We start from the raw sequence: 21378 nt of genomic DNA on the forward strand, positions 1-21378 counted from the left end.
GGGGCTGGGAAATGGGGGTCAAGGGCGGCGGGGGAATGGGGGCCCCCGGGGCTTGGGAAATGGGGGTCAAGGGGGCTGGGGAATGGGGCTTAATGGAGGGGGGTTCCTGGGGGGGGCGCGCGAGACACTCAGACCCGGGGTTGTTTTCAAGTCTTTATTTGCTGCAGCTGCCGCCCCCGCGGCATGGAAATACAACCCAGCGGGGGGGGGGGTGCGGTGGTAAAGGAGACCCCCCCCACCCTGAGCCCTCCTGTCACCCCGAGCCCTCCTGTCACCCCAGATTCCCCCCCTCATCTTCATCCCCTTCCACCCCCCCTCCCCCAGGGGTTAATAGCATAGGAAAGGGAAAGAGACCTCCGAGCGGGAGGGGGGCTTTCTACCAGCGACCCCCCGCCGCACCCCCAGCTAAGCACAGACCAGCTGCCTATGCTGCGGGACGTTCTCCCCCCAACCCCCCCAGCTGCTGGGGGGGAGGGGAGTTATGTGGCCCGTTCAAGGCTCTGCCTGAGAACGGTGCCAATTTGTTTCACACAAGATGGGGGCGGGGGGCTGCCTGGCTTAAAATTGGGGGGAACCATCTCCCCCCCCACTTGGAGGCTGGTCCCCAAGGCAGCGGTTCTCATACTTTTGTACGGGTGACCCCTTTCCCACAGCAGATCGCTGAGAGCGACCCCCCCCATCAATTAATAACAAATGTTGATATATTAAACACCATTATAAATGCTGGGAGGCCAAGCAGGGTTTGGTGTGGAGGGTGACAGCTCGCAACCCCCCCGCATGTAATAACCTCACGACCCCCTGAGGAGTCCCAACCCCCCCTTTGAGAACCCCCCTTTTAAAGCCACAGTGTAGCATCGGCTGGGGGGAGGGGTAGAAACCACCCTCTTATTTGGGGATCTTGCGGGGCCGGGGGGGGAAGGGCTCCCACCCCCTCAGGAGTGCGGGGGGGGGGCAGGCCTGCCAGACCCCTTACGGGAAGCCTGGTAGCAGCTCCGGCTCTCCCCCGCCATGGAGGTCTGGAGCAGGTTCCCCCTCCCAGCCAGCCAGAAGGAGAGGTGGGGGCCTGCAAAGAGGGGACGATCGGGGGGGGGGCACCCCATTTGCCTCGGCCCTCCCCCCTCCATGGCCAGCACAGAGCCGCTGTGTGGGTCCTGTTCCCAGCCCCTGGGGGGAGGCGCCCCCCCTCGCCCTGGCTATTCCCCGCCCCCCAGCGGCCCCGCTCGGCGCGGCCCCTCGGCGGCGCGGGGGGCAGAGCGGGGCAGGGCGCGGCCCAGCAGCAGCAGGCCCAGGGCCCCGAGGTGGACGCAGAAGTAGACGGCCCACCAGTAGCGCAGGGTGGGGCCCAGCTCCCGCAGAACGAAGCCCATGCACATGTAGTCATAGGCCCGCATCTTGAGGAACCAGTGCAGCCAGGCGCCCCCCGAGCGGTCCGGCTCCGGCTCGGGCGCCGCCCTCCGGCGCCCCCGCAGCCCGGCCTCCAGCGCCCCCTCGGCCGCCAGGCACAGCGGGATGGTCAGGAAGCTGAGGTAGTAGCCGGGGTGCAGGCCGTGCCAATAGGCCGAAATCAGCATGGTCCAGCCGCTCCTGGGGGGGTGGGAGGGGGGGCAGGGTTAGTGGGGGAGGGGGCCCCCCCCCCATGTTTGCCTCCTTCCCCCCTTCCTAGTCTTGAGCCACCCCCAGCCTCTTGTGAGTCCCCCTCCCCCACCCCGTTTGACGCCCCCAGAGATTTCACCTCTAATCCCTATGAGCCCCCCCCACATGACTCCCCCTGCCTCCAGTATCCACGCCCCCTCCCCATGTGACACCCCCCACCCACGATTTCCCCTTCATGCCCCATATTGGGACCCTCAGCCTCCCCCCTGCCACAAGGCCCCCCCTTCACAGGACCCCCCCAGATCTGAGCCCCCCCATCTGACCCCCCCCTTTCCCCGGGATCTCCAAGCCCCCCCCCCCCCCCCCCCCCCGTGAGCCACCTGATCAGCGAGCATCCCCACGAGACCCCCCACCCCAGATTTCCGAGTTCTCCCCATATGACCCCCCCCAGGATCTTCGAGGCCCCCCACACACACACACAATGGTCTCCCCCTCATGGCTCCCCGTGTCCCCCACCTCATGACGTAGGAGCGGAAGGGGGCGTTCTTGTAGATGTACTGGGCCAGCCACCACTGCACGGTCATGTTCCAGTACCGCATGCCGTCCCGCACCCGCACGCAGAAGTCGGTGCCGTACGGGTCGATGTTCTTGATGGTCTCGTAGTCGTACTCAGGGGGCGCCGCCCCTGGAGCCCCCTCCTCCGCTCTGGGGTGGGGAGAGCAGTCAGTGAGAGGGAATGAGACCTCGCCCTGGGGCCGGATGGGAGCCGGCGCCCCCTACAGGGGAAAGGCCAGCCCCATTCCCCGCCCCCTGAGCCAGCCTGTCCCTGCCCTGGGGCCGGGTGGGAGCCGGCGCCCCCTACAGGGGAAAGGCCAGCCCCATTCCCCGCCCCCCTGAGCCAGCCTGTCCCTGCCCTGGGGCCGGGTGGGAGCCAGCGCCCCCTACAGGGGAAAGGCCAGCCCCATTCCCTGCCCCCCTGAGCCAGCCTGTCCCTGCCCTGGGGCCGGGTGGGAGCCGGCGCCCCCTAGAGGGGAAAGGCCCTGCTCCCCATTCCCCGCTCCCCTGAGCCAGCCTGTCCCTGCCCTGGGGCCGGATGGGAGCCGGCGCCCCCTAGAGGGGAAAGGCCCCGCTCCCCATTCCCTGCCCACCTGAGCCAGCCAGTCCCTTCCCTGGGGCCAGATGGGAGCCGGCGCACCCTAGAGGGGAAAGGCCCTGCTCCCCATTCCCCGCTCCCCTGAGCCAGCCAGACCCCGCCCTGGGGCCGGATGGGAGCCGGCGCCCCCTACAGGGGAAAGGCCCCGGGCCCCATTCCCCGCCCCCCTGAGCCAGCCTGTCCCTGCCCTGGGGCTGGGTGGGAGCTGGCGCCCCCTAGAGGGGAAAGGCCCCGGGCCCCATTCCCCGCCCCCCTGAGCCAGCCTGTCCCTGCCCTGGGGCCGGGTGGGAGCCGGCGCCCCCTAGAGGGGAAAGGCCCTGCTCCCCATTCCCCGCTCCCCTGAGCCAGCCAGACCCCGCCCTGGGGCCGGATGGGAGCCGGCGCCCCCTACAGGGGAAAGGCCCCGGGCCCCATTCCCCGCCCCCCTGAGCCAGCCTGTCCCTGCCCTGGGGCTGGGTGGGAGCTGGCGCCCCCTACAGGGGAAAGGCCCTGGGCCCCACTCCCAACCCCCTGAGCCAGCCTGTCCCTGCCCTGGGGCCAGGTGAGAGCTGGCGCCCCAGAGGGGCAGGCCCGCGGGCGCACCTGGGGCAGTGGGCGGTGGGGCCCCCGCCGGGGCGGGAGCGGGCGGCCGTGGGGTAGGCCCCAAAGGCAGCCGCGATGCAGCCGCACTCCGCGCAGAGCCAGGCCACGTAGAAGCGCATGCGGAAGACGAAGAAGATGGGCACCATGTAGAAGAGGCGGAAGGGCAGCGCCCGGGCGTCGAAGGCCTCGGTCCGCACGTAGTCCAGCGGGAAGAGCCGCGCGGCCCCCAGGAAGAGCAGCCCGTAGACCGGGACCAGCCGGGCCCGCGCCAGCAGGGGGCGCCAGCTGGGGATGGCCTGGGAGTCCGGCTGCTGCAGCCAGTCCAGGTAGGTCCTGTAGCGGTAGAAGGGGCCTGGCGGGGGATGGAGGGTGGCAGGAAAGGGGGGGGAGGTGTGTGTGTGTGGGGGGGGGGGGGGAGTATGGTGGAGGAGGGGGGGCAGATGAGGAAGGAGGCCAGGATGGGGGAAAGAGGGGGAAATGCAGTTAAAGGTAACAGTGGGAAAGACTCCGGCTGGACCCCGTCCCCCCACAGAGCAGGGGAGCGAACCCAGGAGTCCTGGCTCCCAGCCCCCCCACCCCACCTCTAACCACTAGCCCCACTCCCTTCCCAGAGCCAGGGAGCGAACCCAGGAGTCCTGGTTCCCTGCAGCCCCCCCCCCCCCCCCCCCAACCACTAGCCCCCGCTCCCCTCCCAGAGCCGGGGAGAGGACCCAGGTGTCCGGCCGCCCGCCGCGTACCTGTCATGAGCCCCACGTAGCAGTAACCGTAGCAGAGGGTCGGGCCCAGCCCCGGCACGCTGGGGATCAGCCCAAGGGCGGGGACCTTGGTGAACGAGGTCACGTCCTGCTTCTTGGCCTGGCCGATCTCCTGCACCTCATTGGCCAGGCTCACCATCTAGGGCAGGGGGCGCGACCCACAGGGTGAGCGCCCCCTAGGGGACCACTGCTGCGGCACCGCGCCCCCCCCGGGCCTCACCACCACACCACAGGGCTCCCCCCGCGCCCCGCGACACAGCGCCCCCCCGGGCCTCACCACCACACCACAGGGCCCCCCCCGCGCCCCGCGACACAGCGCCCCCCCGGGCCTCACCACCACACCACGGGGCCCCCCCCGCGCCCCACGACACAGCGCCCCCCCGGGCCTCACCACCACACCACGGGGCCCCCCCACGCCCCGCGACACAGCGCCCCCCCAGTGCCTCCCCACCACACCACAGGGCTCCCCCACGCCCCGCGACACAGGGCCCCCCAGTGCCTCACCACCACACCACGGGGCCCCCCCATGCCCCGCGACACAGGGCCCCCCAGTGCCTCCCCACCACACCACGGGGCTCCCCCACGCCCCGCGACACAGGGCCCCCCAGTGCCTCCCCACCACGGGGCCCCCCCCGCGCCCCACAACATAGGGCCCCCCAGTGCCTCCCCACCACACCACGGGGCTCCCCCACGCCCCACGACACAGGGCCCCCCAGTGCCTCCCCACCACACCACGGGGCTCCCCCACGCCCCGCGACACAGGGCCCCCCAGTGCCTCCCCACCACACCACGGGGCTCCCCCACGCCCCGCGACACAGGGCCCCCCAGTGCCTCCCCACCACACCACGGGGCTCCCCCACGCCCCGCGACACAGGGCCCCCCAGTGCCTCACCACCACACCACGGGGCCCCCCCACGCCCCGCGACACAGCGCCCCCCAGTGCCTCACCACCACACCACAGGGCTCCCCCACGCCCCGTGACACAGGGCCCCCCTGTGCCTCCCCACCACACCACGGGGCCCCCCCCGCGCCCCACGACACAGGGCCCCCCAGTGCCTCACCACCACACCACGGGGCCCCCCGCGACACAGCGCCCCCCCACCACACCAGGGGCCCCCCCCGCGCCCCACGACACAGGGCCCCCCAGTGCCACCACACCACGGGGCCCCCCCCCACGCCCCACGACACAGCGCCCCCCCGGGCCTCCCCACCACACCACGGGGCCCCCCCCACGCCCCACGACACAGCGCCCCCCCGGGCCTCCCCACCACACCACGGGGCCCCCCCACGCCCCGCGACACAGGGCCCCCCAGTGCCTCCCCACCACACCATGGGGCCCCCCCACGCCCCGCAACACAGCGCCCCCCAGTGCCTCACCACCACACCACGGGGCCCCCCCCGCGCCCCGCAACAGCACCCCCCAGTGCCTCACCACCACACCACGGGGCCCCCCCCCGCGCCCCACGACACAGCGCCCCCCAGTGCCTCCCCACCACACCACGGGGCCCCCCCACGCCCCGCGACACAGCGCCCCCCCGGGCCTCCCCACCACACCACGGGGCCCCCCCCGCGCCCCACGACACAGGGCCCCCCAGTGCCTCACCACACCACGGGGCCCCCCCCCGCGCCCCACGACACAGCGCCCCCCAGTGCCTCCCCACCACACCACAGCGCCCCCCCGCGACACAGCGCCCCCCAGTGCCTCACCACCACACCACGGGGCCCCCCCCACACCCCACGACACAGCACCCCCCAGTGCCTCACCACCACACCACGGGGCCCCCCCCCACGCCCCGCGACACAGCACCCCCCAGTGCCTCACCACCACACCACGGGGCCCCCCCCCACGCCCCACGACACAGGGCCCCCCCGGGCCTCACCACCACACCACAGGGCCCCCCCACGCCCCGCGACACAGCACAGCGCCCCCTACGGGACCACTGCCACGGCACCACGCCCCCCCCAACCCCCGCCACCATGGCGCAGCGCCCCCTAGCGCCCCAGAGGGGCCAACAGTGACCGGGAGGCCAGAGCGCCCCCTGCTGAGCCTCCCTGCCCCGCCCCCTGCAGCACCTTGAGGGTCAGCAGCAGCTGCACGGCGTTGGTGAAGGGGGTGGGGGCCGGCAGCCCGACGAAAGTCACCATCCGGAAGAAGAGTAGATAGGAGAAGGTCCAGCCCAGGGTCAGGTAGTGACAGGACCTGGGGCAGAGGGCGGGTTCATTGGCCACACTCCCAGAATCCCCTGCTCCCGTCACCCCCCCATCCCCTCCCAGCTCCCAGAATCCCCTGCTTAGCTCCAGGCCCCCCCATCTCGCCACAGCTCCCAAAATCGCCCCCCCACACACACACACTCTACCCAGTAGACCCCACTCCTCTCCCAGAGCCGGGGATAGAACCCAGGTGTCCTGGCTCCTTCCATACCGGGGGGAGAGGCTGAGGATGACCCATGTGCCCAGGATGGTGACCAGGGAGTGCAAGGTGTGGATGTTGCAGGTGATCAGCGTCAGGAGCAGCCCCACGGCTGCCCCCCCAAACTGCTTCACTCGGTGTCCTGGCGGGGGGAGGGGAGGAAAGAGACACAGATCAGATCCCAGCTCCCTTGCCACCGAGATCCCCCGGCAGCAAAGTCAGCTGGGACTTAGGGCGACCCTGGGCGGGGAATGGGGCACAGGGCCTCTCCTCTCTAGGGGGCGCTGGCTCCCACCCAGCCCTGGGGAGGGGGGTTGGTTGGCTCATGGGGCAGGGAATGGGGCACAAGGGAGTTCAGGAGGTGGGGATCCTGTACCCCCAAACACGCATCCCCTATCGATGGGACCCCAGAGTCCAGCAGCTTCTACTACAAGACTGGCAGGGGGAAGCTAGTACCAGGGTTCCCTGCCCACACACACCAGCCCCCCTAAAATACCTCCAAACCCATTCTAACTCGAGACACAACCCAACCCCCCCACCCCACCCCCAAGAGCTCAACCGGAGTGGAGAGAGGAAATCTTGCAAGAGGAAGCTGATGTGAGGAAACCGCAGATGCGGCTGGGTGGGGCATACCGGAGGGAATGTGGGGAAGGGCCCTTGTTGGAGGGAAAGGGGGGGGGGGTCTCTTTGGTGGGATTTTTTCTAGCCCCAATCCCTGTCCCCCCCAGCCATGGCACGAAGGGGAGGGGCCAGAGTTCCCCCCCCCCAGCTGGAGTCACTCACCCCCTCTCTTGAAGACAAAGCCGATGGGGATAGAGAAAAGCAGCACGGTCAGGTAGGTCCACTCCTCCGGGGTCATCCCAGTTCTGCTGCAGGAGGAAAAACAGCGTCAGGCAGTTCCACAGGCCACCCACCCCACCGGAGCGGGGAGCAGCAGCTGCAGGGGGGGCTGACAGCTCAGCTCCTCTGTAGGTGGTAGGGGAAGAGCAGGGAGGGGAGATCCGGCCCCAGGGCAGGGACTGGCTGGCTCAGGGGGGCAGGGAATGGGGCACGGGCCTCTCCCCTGTCCATTGCTCTCATTCCATGGCCTGGGGGTGTATCGAGTTTGCCAGGTCTCGATCCCGCTCCCAGGAGCCCCCATCGCCCAGCCCATCCAGGTGCCCCCTGGCCCCCCTGCAGCTGAGTGGCCATGGGCTGGACGAGCCACAGAGACCCAGCCTTGGGGGTGGGCGCTAAGGCAGTATAGTCGGGGGCTGCGTGGGGGGGGAGGGGGGGCTCAGTGCGTATGTGAGGTAGAATGGGGAGCTGTGGGGGAGGGAAGTTGCAGGGTGTCCTCTGCCGGGCCAGTATCTCTGCCCTAGTTCATCCACCAGGGACGATCAAGCTGCCTTGTTGCCCCCAGTGGCCACTGCCCAGCCCCCCACCCCCCCCAAAACTCCCCCCCACACCCGGCGGCACAAACCCCTCAGCAAGTGGGGTCTAGTGGTTAGACTGGGGGGGGGGTGAGGGCTGGGCTCCTGAGATCTATCCCACATGGGCTCCCTGCTCCTTCCACCTCCAGCTAAACCCTGGGCCGCAAGCTGCCTTAATCCCTTCCAGTCTCTAATCCACGCAGTTCACCCCCCACATTAGCCATTGCTGGTGCTGGGGAGAGAGGGGTACATGCCCCACGCAGTTTAATCTCACCCATTAATCCTCTCCATTAGGAGAACTCCTAGGGTCCCTAGTCCCAGACCAGGCCCTCATTGTGCCAGGCGCTGTACATTATTTATTAGGTGGATTACGGTAGCTCGCAGCCCCGCACCCATTGCGCCAGGGGCTGTACGTTATTTATTAGGTGTATTACAGTAGCTCCTTGCCCCACCCCCTTGTGCCAGGCGCTGTACAAACACAGGACAAACACCCAGCTCCCCCCCGCTGCAGCTCACCCCCAGATTAGCAGTCCGGCTAGGGGGGACAGGCGGGGGGCTGAGAAGCAGTGGGAACCCCACATCAGGTGGGGATGGAAAACACCCTGGAACTTCTCCCCCCTCCCCACAATTCAAGTGCAGCCCCACACGCCTCAAGTTCACAGCGTTACTCACCAGCACCCGACACCAACTTCTTCCGATGGGGTCAGTACAGAATTCGCACCCGGGGGTGCCTTTGCACGGATTCACACCCCTGGGGGCTCCTTTGCACAGAGTCACACCCAGGGGGGCTCCTGTGCACGGATTCACACCCCTGCGGGACCCGGTGCACGGATTCACACCCCTGCGAGCGATTCCCTCCCCCACCCACCCAGCCCCTCACTTTGCAGCCGCGCTGCCTGCCCGTCCGCCCGCCCCCTGCTCACTTCCTCCACGCCCTGCACCCATTGGGCCCTGCAATTTTCAACCCCCCCCCCCACCAACTCTCCGCCCCTCCTCGGGTATTGGCCAATGGGGCCGTCGCTCAGCTGCAAGAACCCCGCCCCCCCCGCCTTGCAGCAGCAGAGAGAGGGACCGGCCAGTTTGCTTTGCAAACAGCCCCAGGCCCACCCCAGAGCTGGGTGCAGGGGAGCCCAGGGGTGAAGGTGAGTGAACTACGGAAGGGGGGTGTGGAGGGGGGGGTCGCCCTTGGAGAAGAGAGTACCCACAATCCCCTGGGGGAAAGAAGCAGCGTTTGGTATAGGTGCGTGTGGCTCTTTAAGAATTTCCCAGAATTCCTTTTGGGGGGGGTGGCCCTTTAAGAAAGGGTTACCCGGAATACCTTGCGGGGAAGGGGCAGCGGTTTTTTATTTTTAGTGTGTGGCCCTTTAACAAACTGTTCCCAGAATCCTTTCTGTGTGTGGGTGGGGGGTGTCAATGGAGGGATTTTAAGAATGGGACTCCCAGAATGCCTTGGGGCAGGGGGCGGGGCTTGGTGTGGGTGGGTGTGGCCATTTAAAGGGGTCACCACCATGTGGCCAGAACCAGGCGACCTGAAAAGGGCTTTCCCAGCATCCTCTGGGGCATCAGCAGGGCTTGGCCACCCTAGCCCCAGGGCATGATGGGATTGAAGTGCGCCCCCTCCATCCCAACTTGGGACCCCTAGCCCCAGGGCATGATGGGATTGAAGTGCGCCCCCTCCATCCCAACTTGGACCCCTAGCCCCAGGGCATGATGGGATTGAAGTGCACCCCCTCCATCCCAACTTGGGACCCCTAGCCCCAGGGCATGATGGGATTGAAGTGCGCCCCCTCCATCCCAACTTGGACCCCTAGCCCCAGGGCATGATGGGATTGCCCCCCACCCACGCTGGGGGCCTGGCCCTGGCAGTGGGGCATGCTGGGATTGTGGCACCCCCTGCCCCAGAGCATGCTGGGATTGTTGTGCCCTGCCTCAGAAGTGGCTGCATCTCCACGCTGGGCGAGGTGTCCCCATGTAACCAGCCCCCGTGCCCTGCCCCAGAGGGGCTACACCCCCCACCCTTGCCGCTCCCCTCTCTGCAGCTGGCGTGGCGCCATGATCCGGATCCACGTGCTGGAGGGGGCGGCTCTCGTGTGGAGCGTGGAGGACGCCCGGGAGATCCGTGAGCGGTTCCGGCTGGTGGGGACCCTGGTGGGGGCGCTGGCCCGCAAGCCCCGGCAGAACGCCCGCCTGGGCCTCCCCCTGCAGCTGCTCCCCGAGGAGGCCCGGCTGCTTGCCGAGCTGGGCGCAGCCGTCCTGGTGAGGGGCAGCGAGATCCAGCCCCCGGCGGAGGGGGAGGAACCGACCCAGGTGAGGGACCTGGGGCCTTGCTCCTCCAGGGGGTGCTGATCCAGCCCCAGGGCAGGGACTGGCTGGCTCAGGGGGGCAGGGAATGGGGCACCAGCTCGGGCACAGGGCAAGGTGCAGCGGCAGGGGGGCGGAGCATGTTTGGGGGCGGGGATGCTGTGGGGAGATGGCTGTGCCGCGCACCCCATCCCGGAGCTAACCCCCTCTCCCCCGAACCCAGGCGTCCGAGGTGGAGGCCTACCAGCGGGAGCTGGAGGAGAGCTACCAGGAGCAGCAGCGCCTGGCTGGGGCAGAGAGGGGGGCCCTGCTGGCCCGGCTGGCCGAGCGCATCGCCCAGGGCCGAGCCCGTCGCAGAGAGCAGCGCGGGGAGACGCCAGGTGGGGCTGGGGCTCGGAGGGGAGACCTGCTGCGGAAACCCAGGGACTGCAGAGAAAGGGGGGCTCTCCTCTGTTTGTCAGTGCTGGGCCCAGGGGGCCCGTGCTGGGGCTCAGTTGGGGGGACTCATTTGTGGATCAGTGCCAGGCCCCCATATACCCGGCCCCTGCGCCCCACCCCAGAGGGACCGCATCTCAGTGGTGGGTGAGGGGTCCCTGTATAACCAGCCCCTGTATCCCACCCCAGATGCAGCTGCACCCCGGCCCCGGCTTCTCCTAGCCTGTTGCTCTCTTTGCTCTCAGACACTGCGGAGGATTCGGGGCTCCTGGATTCGCCCTTCGTCCTGCCCCGTGGCTCCATGATGGTCCAGCTGCCCACGGCCCGGCGGCACCCGGGGCGGGTCGAGCGGGTGGACTGGACCTCCCCCTCCCCGGACTGGCCTCACGCCGGCTGCCCGGCCCACGAGGCCCGGTACCGCGTCTTCCGCGAGCTGTGGGGCAGGGGCTACTATCTGTCCGGAGGGAGCAAGTTTGGGGGAGACTTCCTTGTGTACCCAGGTAGGTGTGTGGGGGGCTGGGCCACAGCCTGGGGGAAATGGGGCAGGGGATGCTGGCCAGCCCTGGGGAGGGGCGCATGGAGGTGGGTGGGGACATTGTTGGTCCCAGAAGTGGGGGAGGGGATGGGTTTGGGGGGGGGTGCTCGGGGGAGGGAATGGGGCAGGGGGCATCTGGCCTGACTCCTTCCCCTTCGGCCTCTCCCCTGCAGGCGACCCCCTGCGGTTCCATGCCCACTACATCGCGCTGTGCTGCCCCCAGGGGGCCCCCCTCCCGCTCCGCACCCTGGTGGCAGCCGCCCGCCTGGGCACCGGCGTCAAGAAGACCCTGCTGCTCTGCTCGCCGGGCCCGAGTGGCACCCTTGCCTTCACCTCTCTGCAGTGGAGCAGGCTGCAGTGACCCCCCCGTGGGACAGCCAGGAACTGGACGGGTGGGGGGGGCACAATCTGCTCCCAACCAGGCACTGAGCACCCCTCCCCCGGAACAAAGCCAGCCGGGGCAGGAGGGGACGCTGCTGGGGGGGGCTGCCGGCTCGGGACTGAGCAGTGAACAAGGGATGTTAATAAAGACGAGGCAGCAGCAGAACTGGAAGGGTGGGGGAGCCTAGTGCCGGGCTAGCAGGGGGCTGGGGGTCGGGAGTGAGGGGCACCAGCAGGGCTGGGGGGGAGCCTAGTGCGGGCTAGCAGTCGGGAGTGAGGGGCACCGGCAGGGCTGGGGGGGAGCCTAGTGCGGGCTAGCAGGGGGCTGGGGGTCGGGAGTGAGAGACACCGGCAGGGCTGGGGGGGGCAGGGCAGCAATAAGGAGGGGCTGTGGAGCGGGGGAGGCCTCAGGCAGAGCTGGGTCCCCCCCAGATTGACCAGACCCCCCAGTAGGTTATAAACTTTTTTTCTTTAATTAAAACTGAACTTGCCAGAAAATAGGTATTATGTACTAACCTGCCCCCCCAGGCAGGGCCCATGGGGGGGGGGGGAAAGAGACAGTGGATCCCTCCCCCAATCTGGGGTTAAAGTGGGAGGGACCTGACTGTGACACTCTCATGCCCCCCTCTGTATTTTGGGGTCTGTCTCCTATCCCTCTACCCCAGGGATTTGTGCACCCCCTGGAAGCGAGCTCCCCCCCCATCACTGTATGGTGGCAGCACCCAAAAATATAGTTGGAGTGAACCAACTCTTCCCCCTCCACCTATGCAAAATTGGTAGCCTCTGGAGTAATCACAATAAAATGGAGATGATGACCCCCCCCATCCCAAGTAGTAGCAACCAAATTCAGACCAAGCCATGTACAATGGAGGGGGAAATTAGCTTGAAATCAGCCCCTCCCATTTCCACATTAGATGGTAGCTCCCAAAAACAAGCTGCAGAACAGTGCATTTTCTAGAGGGGTGTTCCCCCCCATGTAGAATGGAAAGGTCCAGGTCCAGCCACCACCAACCCCCAAATTCTGACCAATGGTAGCAGTTGGCATACTCTATCTGCAAGGAGGTGTATAACACTGTCGTCGTCCCCCCCCATTTCATGCAATGGTAGCAGCCACTAACTGGAACAGTCCAACTGCATGGAGCAAGGAGGGGGAAAGCTTGTGTTGAGGCTTCTTGTCTGGGGAATCCCCCCTTGTTGCCAGTGCAATGGTAGCAGCCGATATATGGAACAGACCAAGTCCTCCAACCCCCAAGCTTTCTCCCCATTCTGTGCAATGGGAGCACCCCACTTGGAATGGTCCATCTGCAAGGGGGAGGCTCCAGGCTCTCGCCCCCCCGCCTGCACCCCGTCAGACGCTGATGGTGCGGAAGACGGTGAAGCCGGACAGGGCGGTGGTGATCAGGACCCCCGGGCACTGGGGCTGCCAGTGCAGCTCCTTGATGTCTGTCTCTCCCTGGTGCACGAAGAGCAGCTGGGGGGGGATGGAGGCCAGGGCCGGGTCATCCTCGCTCTCCCCCTCCCCCTCCTGGTCCCGCTCCACCGCCAGGTCCCACTGGGTCACCTGGTTGTCCGCACCGGCGGCCGCGAACACCCCCCCGTCCGCGGGGTGCCACTCCACCGAGGTGATGGGCGCTGTGTGCTGCTTGAAGGTCGCCACGCTCGTGCCCGTCTGTGGGGGGAGAGGGCAGCGGTGAGGGGGGCTGCGGGTCGGGAGTGAGGGGCACTGGCAGAGCCTGGGGGGAAGCCCAGGGCTGGGCTAGCAGGGGGCTGCGGGTCGGGAGTGAGGGGCAACGGCAGAGCCTGGGGGGGAGCCCAGGGCTGGGCTAGCAGGGGGCTGCGGGTCGGGAGTGAGGGGCACCAGCAGAGCCTGGGGGGAAGCCAAGGGCTGGGCTAGCAGCGGGTCGGGAGTGAGGGGCACTGTCAGAGCCGGGGCGGGAGCCCAGGGCTGGGCTAGCAGCGGGTTGCGGGTCGGGAGTGAGGGGCACCGGCACAGCCTGGGGATGGGGGAGCCCAGGGCTGGGCTAGCAGGGGGCTGCGGGTTGGGAGTGAGGGGCACCGGCAGAGCCTGGGGGGGAGCCCAGGGCTGGGCTAGCAGCGGGCCGGGAGTGAGGGGCACCGGCACAGCCGGGGCGGGAGCCCATGGCTGGGCTAGCAGGGGGCTGCGGGTCGGGAGTGAGGGGCACCGGCAGAGCCTGGGGGGGAGCCCAGGGCTGGGCTAGCAGCGGGCTGCGGGTCGGGAGTGAGGGGCACCAGCAGAGCTGAGGGGAGCCCCCGAGAGACCTGGGGGAGCCCGGGGGGCACCGACCTGGAAGAGGCGCAGGTCCCAGACGCGCAGGGCCCCGTCGTCCCCCCCGCTGAGGAGGAAGGGCTCGTGGCGGTTCCAGCTGATGACGTTGATGTCGCTGGCATGGGCCCGGCTGGCCGTCAGCATGCAGGCCCGGCCCGGCGCCGCCCGCACGTCCCACACCCGGATGGACCCGTCCGCCGAGCACGAGGCGAACACCTGGGCGAGAGGGGGTCAGGGCAGCGTGGCCACCTGCCAGGGGCCCATCTACCCCGGTGTCCCCACCGCCCTGCCCCTCCAGATCAGCCCATGGGCCCATCTACCCTAGTACCGTGCCCTGCCCCCAGGATCAGCCCCATGGGGCCGTCTACCCTGGTGTCCCCCCCGCCCCGCCCCCAGGATCAGCCCCACAGGCCCATCTACCCCAGTGCCCCGCCCCGCCCCCAGGATCAGCCCCACGGGCCCATCTACCCCAGTGCCCTGTTTCTCCTGGCAGGACTGCCACTCACTGTGGCTTCTGTCGGCGACCACTGCAGGTCCTCCACGGAGGCGGTGTGGGCGGTGAAGGGGCGCTGGTCCACGTGCCACGTCCCGTCCGCCTTGGGGCTCCACAGGTGAATGTTCTTGTTTGAGTCACCAGTCACGAGACGCCCTGCGGGTGGGGGCAGAGCTGGGGTCACAGGGAGCTCCCACAGCTAGCGCCCCTCACTCCCAACCCATAGCCCCGTCACCCCCAGCTCTGCCGGTGCCCCTCACTCCCGACCCGCAGCCCCCTGCCACCCGGCGACCCTCGGCTCACCGGGCACCATGGGGGACCAGTCCATGGCAAAGCCCTCGGTCATGTGTCCGGCAAAGGAGAAGAGGGGTTTGATTTTGGCCTGCTCCTCCCGCAGAAAGGTGGCCATGGCCTGAGGGTCTGAGATGGCCACCAGGGGGCGCTGTAGGTCGTAAATCTCCACCTGCCCCTTCTCCGACCAGACGGCAGCCACCTGCATCCCGCCCAGCTGGGTGACCTGCCAGGAAGGAAAGGGTTAACCCCAGCATGGGGGAAGGGGGCACTGTGCTGTTGGGGCGGGGGAAGGGTGCTGTGCTGAGGGGACGCTAGGCAGGAGGGGGAGGCTCGCTTGGGGGCGCGGGCCCCAATGCCCCCTGTGCTGCTGGGAGCAGGGGATGCTGCACTGGGGGCGGGGGGGAGCTCGGCGGGGGGCGCTGCGCTGGTGGGGACTCTGCTCAGGGGGGTACGGTGCTGGGGGGGGCTCGGCGCTGGGGGGGGCCGTACCCGAACGCGGTTGATGCCCCCGTAGTGGGGGATCATGGCCAGCTCCAGCTGCGGCTTCTTCTCCTCCTCGTCGTCGTCCTCCTCGTCGCTGTTGCTGCTCTCGGCACCCGCCCCCGTGCGGTGCAGATTGTGCATCTTCATCACCAGCAACCTGGCGGAGAGAGGGACCCCCTGAGCCCTGCCCCCAGCCAGGGGCCCCACCAGCCCCTGCGCCCCGCGGAATGGGGCCCAGGGCCTCTCCCCTCTAGGGGGCGCTGGCCTGAACCCTGTCACCGGCTCAGCATGGAGGTCAAGGGCCACAGGGAGCCAGCCCCCCCTCTGTGGGTCAGGCAGGGGGTTTCTGGGGGACACCAGGGGTGGCCGCGGGTGACCGCCCAGGGCTCTGTGCTCAGGGGGGTGCCGGCACCCGGGCAGGGGAAGAGGCGCGCGCTCCCCACTCGCGGGCGGGTCGGGCCGGCTCCCAGCCTGGGGTGGGGCTGAAGTTGGGGGGTGTTTGTTGCAAGTTGCGGCTGGGGCGCCCTGCGGGGCGGGCTGGGGCCAGGCCTGGCCGTGCCCCTGGGGACGGAGCTACTTCCGCTCGGGGTCTCCTGCCCTCACCCCGGGCAGCCGCTCACCCCCCCGCAGTGCCCGGGCGAGCAGCGAGCGCTCCTGGGGGTGCCCCGCAGTGCCCGACCTGGGGCAGCACTGAGAAACGGGGCTCCCTGGGCAGGGGTCTTGGAGAGCACACGGGGGTCTCTCCCTCTCTGGGGAGAAGCAGGGTGGGGGGCTGGGTCTCTGCCCCACGGCCGCCCCCCGGGGCTGACCTGTTGGCCTGGGCGCTCTCGGCCTGGGTGCCGGCACAGAGCTGCAGGCTGAGCGGGAAGCAGCCAAGCTCCTGGCCCAGCGGGTCGGGCACCACGTCGAAACTCAGACAGGGGGCACCTGTGGGGAGAAAAGGGGTGAGCCCCACTGCTGGGCATGTGCCCCGCACCCCTGGCCTGTCACCCCCTGCGCCCGTCCAGTGCCCCCCTGACTGCCCCATACCCTCCTGGCCCATGGCCTGTCCTCAACCCATGCCCTCCTGTCTGCCCCACAGTGCAGCCCCACGTCTCTGTGCCCGCCCCACCCCCTGCCCGCCCCATGTCTCTGTGCCCACCCCACCCCCTGCCCGCCCCACAGTGCAGCCCCACGTCTCTGTGCCCGCCCCACGTCTCTGTGCCCACCCCACCCCCTGCCCGCCCCACACTGCAGCCCCACGTCTCTCTGCCCGCCCCACCCCCTGCCCGCCCCACACTGCAGCCCCACGTCTCTGTGCCCGCCCCACACTGCAGCCCCACGTCTCTGTGCCCCCCGCCGGCGCTGACCCGTGCCCGCCCGGTGGTACAGCACATAGGCCTCCTCGTCCATCACCAGCTCCTCGCCCGGTCCCGGCGGGGGGCCCCGGCCCGGCAAATAGACCCGCCGCGGGGGAGCCCCCTGCCCCTCCCCCTCCTCTTCGTCCCCGCTGCTGCTGCTGCTCGCCCCGTCCCCGGCCCAGCGCCACGCCGCCTCCGCCATCTTGGGACAGGGCAGCGCACCCTGCGCGGCGGCCTCACGCACTTCCGCCCTCAGGCTGCGAGACGCCATCTTGGGGGAGGAGAAGCCGCGAAGCCGCGGCCATATTGGAAAAGGGCAACGGCCACCATCTTGGAACGACGCTGGGCACCGCCCTCTTGGAAACGGGCCTGAGTGATCCCAGCGCCGCCATTTTGACAAAGGGACAGGAGGAGCCGGCCGCCATCTTAGAAAGGGCGCAGTGGGGGCCGCCATGTTGGCAAAGGGCAACAGCGGCGCCATATTGACTGAGGGTAAATCTCGTCCGAGCCGCGGCCAGCGCCATTTTCAGAAAGGGAAAATCCCCAGCACCGCCCGGACGCCATCTTAACTGAGGGCACATGAAGTCCCCCGCCCCCATCCTGGCCCCACGGGCGCCATATTGAATAAGGGCATCTGGGTGACCCCCCTCACACACACATATCCCATAATCACCATGGCGACCTAAATCTCCCTCACACCCTTACACCTCACTGAACTGTCACATGGGGTAAAAGGCCGTCACCTTGGCAACACGGGCGCCATCACTGGGGACATTCCTAATATGACATCACCACATCCGCTTGTGACATCATTGCTCCAGGTCATGGCACAGCTGCCTGGGAGTCAATGATGACGTCATCATTCCCCACGGCCATGGAAACCAACATGGGGTCATCATGGCACCAGCGACATCACAAGAGACTGCCTCACAACCTGGTGCAATGATGTCACGGGGAAGTGATGACATCATCAGAAGCAGTGATGTCACCGGGAACATGATGTAGCCACAAAAGTTGGTAAACGGGGGAGACGTTCCAAAGTATCGCCTAGGCCCCTCCCTGAACCCCCCGTCCTGCAGCCCAGCACCCCCCAGCACCACCCTGGGGCATTGGGCCCAGCCCTGACTGCCAGGGAGAACGTCCCGTGCTGAGCCCCCATCCCACACACTGCAGATTAGCGCCCCCACTGAGCCTCCTGCAGCCCAGCGCCCCCCACTGAGCCCCCTGCCCCACCCTCTGCAGCCCAGCGCCCCATGCTAAGCACCCGCCGCACCCCCTGCAGCCCAGTGCCCCCCACTGAGCCCCCTGCCCCACCCCCTGCAGCCCAGTGCCCCATACTAAGCACCCGCCGCACCCCCTGCAGCCCAGTGCCCCCCACTGAGCCCCCACCCTGCTCCCTGCAGCCCAGCACCCCCTGCTGAGCCTCCTGACCTGCTTCCCACAGCACAGGGCCCCTTGCTGAGCCCCCCGCCCCACAGCCCAGTGCCCCGCACTGAGCCCCCACCCTTCAGCCCAGCACCCCCTGCTGAGCCCCCTGCCCTGCTCCCTGCAGCACAGTGCCCCTTGCTGAAACCCCGCCCCACAGCCCAGCACCCCCTGCTGAGCCCCCTGTCCTGCACCCTGCAGCCCAGCACCCCCTGCTGAGCCCCTGCCCCACTTCCTGCAGCCCAGCGCCCCCCACTGAGCCCCCACCCTGCTCTCTGCAGCCCAGCGCCCCCTCCTGAGTCCCCTGCCCCACTCCCTTCAGCATGGCGCCCCATCGCTCTGCTCTGGGGCATTGGGGCCAGCACTGACTGCCAGGGCAGTGACCACCACCTGTGGACCCCCCTCCAGTGCCCCCCCAACCAGTCTCCCCCACCCAGAGCTGGCCCAGCGGCCCCCAGCTCAGTGCTAAGTGCCATGAGTGATGGCACTGGCTGCAGCGGCCACGACCCTCCTGCTCCAATGAGCACAGCAAATTTCACAGCTAAGCGGCCCCAGCTGGAGGCCTTCAGGCCGCACTCATTGGGGATTTATGATCCCAGCGAGGACGATAGGACAGAGGAAAACTGGCCTAGTCGGGCTCGAAGGGCCCTGGCAGATTGAGATGAGGGGAGCTAAGGCTGGGCTGGCAGTGGCTGCGGGCTGGGAGTGAGGGGCACCAGTGGAGCTGGGGGGAGCCCAGGGCTGGGCTCGGAGGGGGCTGCGGGTCAGGAGTGAGGGGCACCAGCAGAGCTGGGGGGAGCCCAGGGCTGGGCTCAGAGGGGGCTGCGGGTCGGGAGTGAGGGGCACCGGCAGAGCTGGGGGGAGCCCAGGGCTGGGCTAGCAGGGGGCTGCGGGTCGGGAGTGAGGGGCACCGGCAGAGTTGGGGGGAGCCCAGGGCTGGGCTTGGAGGGGGCTGCGGGTCGGGAGTGAGGGGCACCGGCAGAGGGTGGGGTGGGGAGCCTAGGGAGCTGTGGGTCGGGATAGAATCGCCATCACAAGAGACACTGCATTGCAGCGAGCGCCCACCAGGGGCCGCTGTGAGTTCACACCCACTGCACGTGGGGCTGAGCCCTGGGCAGCTCAGTGCACTGAGGGCGAAGGGGCCCCAGGGGTGAAGCCAGCAGCGGGGGTGGGGGGGGTTAACTGGTCTCTGGACATCCCCCAGGCTGGGGCAGTGCCAGAGATACCCCACACCCCAGCACACATAACACGCCCCGTTAGGGGACCCCTGGGCATCTCCCTCAATGTGCCCCTCACTCCCGACCCGCAGCCCCCTGCCAGCCCTGCCCTGGGCTCCCCCCAGCTCCGCCGGTGCCCCTCACTCCCGACCCACAGCCCCCTGCCAGGCCGGGCCTGGGCTCCCCAGGGCAGGGCCGGGGGTTCCCCAGGGAGGAGCCAGGCTGAGCTGTCGGGGCTCCCTGCTGGGCTGTGTGTAGGGGGGGGGTGGATTTCAGAGCAGCCCAGACAGCTCAGTGGGGGGGTCGGGGGAGGACATGGAGGACAGAGGAGCGGGAAGGAGATGGCAGAGGAGGAGGGAGAGGGGGCTGGGGCAGGCAGACACAGGGGTGCTGGGACTGTAAGGTTCCCAGCCCGTGGGTGGGTTTGGCTGAGGCAGAAGGTCTCGTCCCGCCCCCCACAGCCCTGCTGGTGCCCCTCACTCCCGACCCCCAGCCCCCTGCTAGCCCAGCCCTGTGCTGCCCCCAGGTGCTGTGGTTAGGGGGTGCTGGGGGGGGCTCTGTTTTCAATGTCCCCAGGGCCTGCTCCATCCCTCGCCTGAACCCAGACATTCTGGCAGGCTGAGGCCGCGCGGGGCTCCTGGCAAAGAAGAAATGCAAACCAGAAACACCAGCCAGGATGGGAGAAAGCCAGGGCCTGTCCCCTTGATGGGGCTCCAGTCCCCCATGCGGGGGGGGGGGGGGGGGGGGGGGGCTGGCTGGCTCAGGGGGGCGGGGAATGGGGCGCGGGGCCTTTCCCCTCTAGGGGGCGCTGGCTCCCATCCAGCCTCAGGGCAGGGCCTGGCTGGCTTGGGGGTGTGGGCGTTAAATCCTCTCTCCGCCGGCTCATCCAGCTGCCGCCCCAGGGCCGCCCGGGCCGAATGTCTGCCCCACACTGTCCATGGGCCCCACACAATCTGCCCCTGCGCCCCCCTGTCCCTGACCTGCCGCGGCTCTGCTTTTCCACACTTTGAGGCAGCCTGTTCCCAGCCCCACGCACTGCCAGGATCCCTGGAGAACCAGCCCTCCAGCCCAACCCCAGAGGGGCCACGCCCCAGTGCCGGGCAAGGGGTCCCTGTGTAAACACCACCACAATGCGCCGCAACGCAACACAGACAGCAATACACAACTGCAACATGACAGCACACACAAAGAGCTACCCCTTACAGTGTGCGTACACACACCCTAGCAAGGGGGGTCACACCCACATACGGAGCAGGGCCCAGCCCCTCCAGCAGGGGGCAGCAGGGACACACACACACAGAGCAGGGCCCAGCCCCTCCAGCAGGGGGCAGCACACGGACACACACACACACACAAAATACAGCTGCGCTGGGGGCCCAAGGCTGGGGCAGCCCGATGGGTCCACCTCTATCCCCAGCTCTGGGAGGGGAGCGGGGGCCAGTGGTTAGAGCTGGGGGGCTGGGAGCCAGGACTCCTGGGTTCTCTCCCTCCTTGGCCCCGATGTGTGCCCAGTAACCTCCCCGCACTCTCCCCTGCCTCTCCACAGGGACCAGCTCTCCTGGCCCATCTGCTCAGCTTGTCTGGCTGCTAACGAACCAGTAATTACCTGTGGTGTGTGTCCAGGCCGGGCTGACAGCAAGGCAGGGTGTGTGTGTGTGAGCTCTGATAACCAGGGAATGGGGCTTGGGGCCTGTCCCCTCTAGGGGGCGCCGGCTCCCATCTGGCCCCAGTTTGGGGACTGGCTGGCTCAGAGGGGCAGGGAATGGGGTGCAGGACCTTTCCCTCTAGGGGCGCCGGCTCCCATCCGGCCCCAGGGCAAGGACTGCTTGGCTCAGGGGGGCGGGGAATGGGGTATGGGGCCGGGGCTCCCATCCGGCCCAATGGTGGGTGGGGCCTGGCTCTCCCTCCCCCCCTGCAACATCTTGATCCAAAGGGATTGTGCTAATGGCGTTTTTAATTAATAATGAACTTCTGGGGCCTCAAGGATCCAGGCGTCTGACCTGATCCCGCCTCAGAGCTGGCGCCCCCTAGAGGGGAGAGGCCCCGTGCCACACTCCCCTGGGGCCGGATCATGGCCGGTGCCCCCTATCAGGGCTGGTGCCCCTTTCACCCCCACCCCAGCCAGGGCCAAAGGTCCCCCGATGGGGCTCGTACCCCAGGCCCATGGCCCGGCACTGAAACCCGGGGGCGTCTTGCCTGGGGCTGCTCCACGGCTGGACAAGCCAGGGCAGTTTCCCCGCTGGGGTGCGGGAACAATCTGCACGGGGGGGGGGGTGCAGAGA

The 21378-nt window shown here is 68.5% G+C and overlaps 3 protein-coding genes across 7 annotated transcripts; 1 reads left to right on the forward strand and 2 right to left on the reverse strand.

Annotated features, from left to right (window-relative positions):
• Positions 1 to 293: 293 nt before the first annotated feature.
• Positions 294 to 8781, reverse strand: MBOAT7 (membrane bound acylglycerophosphatidylinositol O-acyltransferase MBOAT7). 3 transcript variants are annotated; one of them, XM_073322054.1, is made up of 8 exons: positions 8578 to 8781; positions 7277 to 7359; positions 6506 to 6635; positions 6157 to 6283; positions 4066 to 4222; positions 3329 to 3680; positions 2110 to 2298; positions 294 to 1584 (listed from the first exon to the last, which is right to left on the reverse strand). In XM_073322054.1, the coding sequence occupies exons 2-8, from the start codon at positions 7350 to 7352 to the stop codon at positions 1194 to 1196; spliced, it is 1422 nt and encodes a 473-aa protein (XP_073178155.1). In that variant the 5' UTR covers positions 7353 to 7359; positions 8578 to 8781; the 3' UTR covers positions 294 to 1193. The 3 variants fall into 3 exon arrangements, with proteins under 3 accessions (XP_073178155.1, XP_073178154.1, XP_073178156.1); XM_073322053.1 differs by having other exon boundaries at positions 7277 to 7362; XM_073322055.1 differs by lacking the exons at positions 6506 to 6635; positions 8578 to 8781 and having other exon boundaries at positions 7277 to 7358.
• Positions 7225 to 11762, forward strand: TSEN34 (tRNA splicing endonuclease subunit 34). 3 transcript variants are annotated; one of them, XM_073322045.1, is made up of 5 exons: positions 7225 to 7328; positions 9945 to 10212; positions 10430 to 10586; positions 10887 to 11141; positions 11350 to 11762. In XM_073322045.1, exons 1-5 carry the CDS (start codon positions 7300 to 7302, stop codon positions 11535 to 11537), a joined length of 897 nt encoding a protein of 298 aa, XP_073178146.1. In that variant the 5' UTR covers positions 7225 to 7299; the 3' UTR covers positions 11538 to 11762. The 3 variants fall into 3 exon arrangements, with proteins under 3 accessions (XP_073178146.1, XP_073178145.1, XP_073178147.1); XM_073322044.1 differs by lacking the exon at positions 7225 to 7328 and adding an exon at positions 8934 to 9047 and having other exon boundaries at positions 9904 to 10212; positions 11350 to 11761; XM_073322046.1 differs by lacking the exon at positions 7225 to 7328 and adding an exon at positions 8934 to 9047 and having other exon boundaries at positions 11350 to 11761.
• A 730-nt stretch (positions 11763 to 12492) lies between these two features.
• GRWD1 (glutamate rich WD repeat containing 1) lies at positions 12493 to 16691 on the reverse strand. Its single transcript, XM_073322066.1, has 7 exons — positions 16464 to 16691; positions 15924 to 16041; positions 15121 to 15271; positions 14641 to 14854; positions 14351 to 14493; positions 13863 to 14060; positions 12493 to 13226 (listed from the first exon to the last, which is right to left on the reverse strand). Exons 1-7 carry the CDS (start codon positions 16654 to 16656, stop codon positions 12906 to 12908), a joined length of 1338 nt encoding a protein of 445 aa, XP_073178167.1. The 5' UTR covers positions 16657 to 16691; the 3' UTR covers positions 12493 to 12905.
• Between the last annotated feature and the right edge of the window lie 4687 nt (positions 16692 to 21378).

The sequence above is a fragment of the Lepidochelys kempii genome, chromosome 23 (genome assembly GCF_965140265.1).
Source record: "Lepidochelys kempii isolate rLepKem1 chromosome 23, rLepKem1.hap2, whole genome shotgun sequence".
In the NCBI taxonomy this organism is placed as follows: Eukaryota; Metazoa; Chordata; order Testudines; family Cheloniidae; genus Lepidochelys; species Lepidochelys kempii.

Excerpts from the sequence above, each read along its gene's own strand:
- TSEN34 (XM_073322045.1), top strand. The coding sequence starts at position 7,300 with ATGGGGATAGAGAAAAGCAGCACGGTCAG. Across the intron at positions 10,587-10,886 it reads GCAGCGCGGGGAGACGCCAG|ACACTGCGGAGGATTCGGGG; the intron begins GTGGGGCTGGGG and ends CTTTGCTCTCAG. Across the intron at positions 11,142-11,349 it reads AGACTTCCTTGTGTACCCAG|GCGACCCCCTGCGGTTCCAT; the intron begins GTAGGTGTGTGG and ends TCTCCCCTGCAG.
- MBOAT7 (XM_073322054.1), bottom strand. The coding sequence starts at position 7,352 with ATGACCCCGGAGGAGTGGACCTACCTGACCGTGCTGCTTTTCTCTATC. Across the intron at positions 2,299-3,328 it reads CCCACCGCCCACTGCCCCAG|AGCGGAGGAGGGGGCTCCAG; the intron begins GTGCGCCCGCGG and ends TCCCCACCCCAG. Across the intron at positions 1,585-2,109 it reads TTCCGCTCCTACGTCATGAG|GAGCGGCTGGACCATGCTGA; the intron begins GTGGGGGACACG and ends CCACCCCCCCAG.
- GRWD1 (XM_073322066.1), bottom strand. The coding sequence starts at position 16,656 with ATGGCGGAGGCGGCGTGGCGCTGGGCCGGGGACGGGGCGAGCAGCAGC. Across the intron at positions 15,272-15,923 it reads GAGAGCGCCCAGGCCAACAG|GTTGCTGGTGATGAAGATGC; the intron begins GTCAGCCCCGGG and ends TCTCTCCGCCAG. Across the intron at positions 13,227-13,862 it reads GGGACCTGCGCCTCTTCCAG|ACGGGCACGAGCGTGGCGAC; the intron begins GTCGGTGCCCCC and ends CTCCCCCCACAG.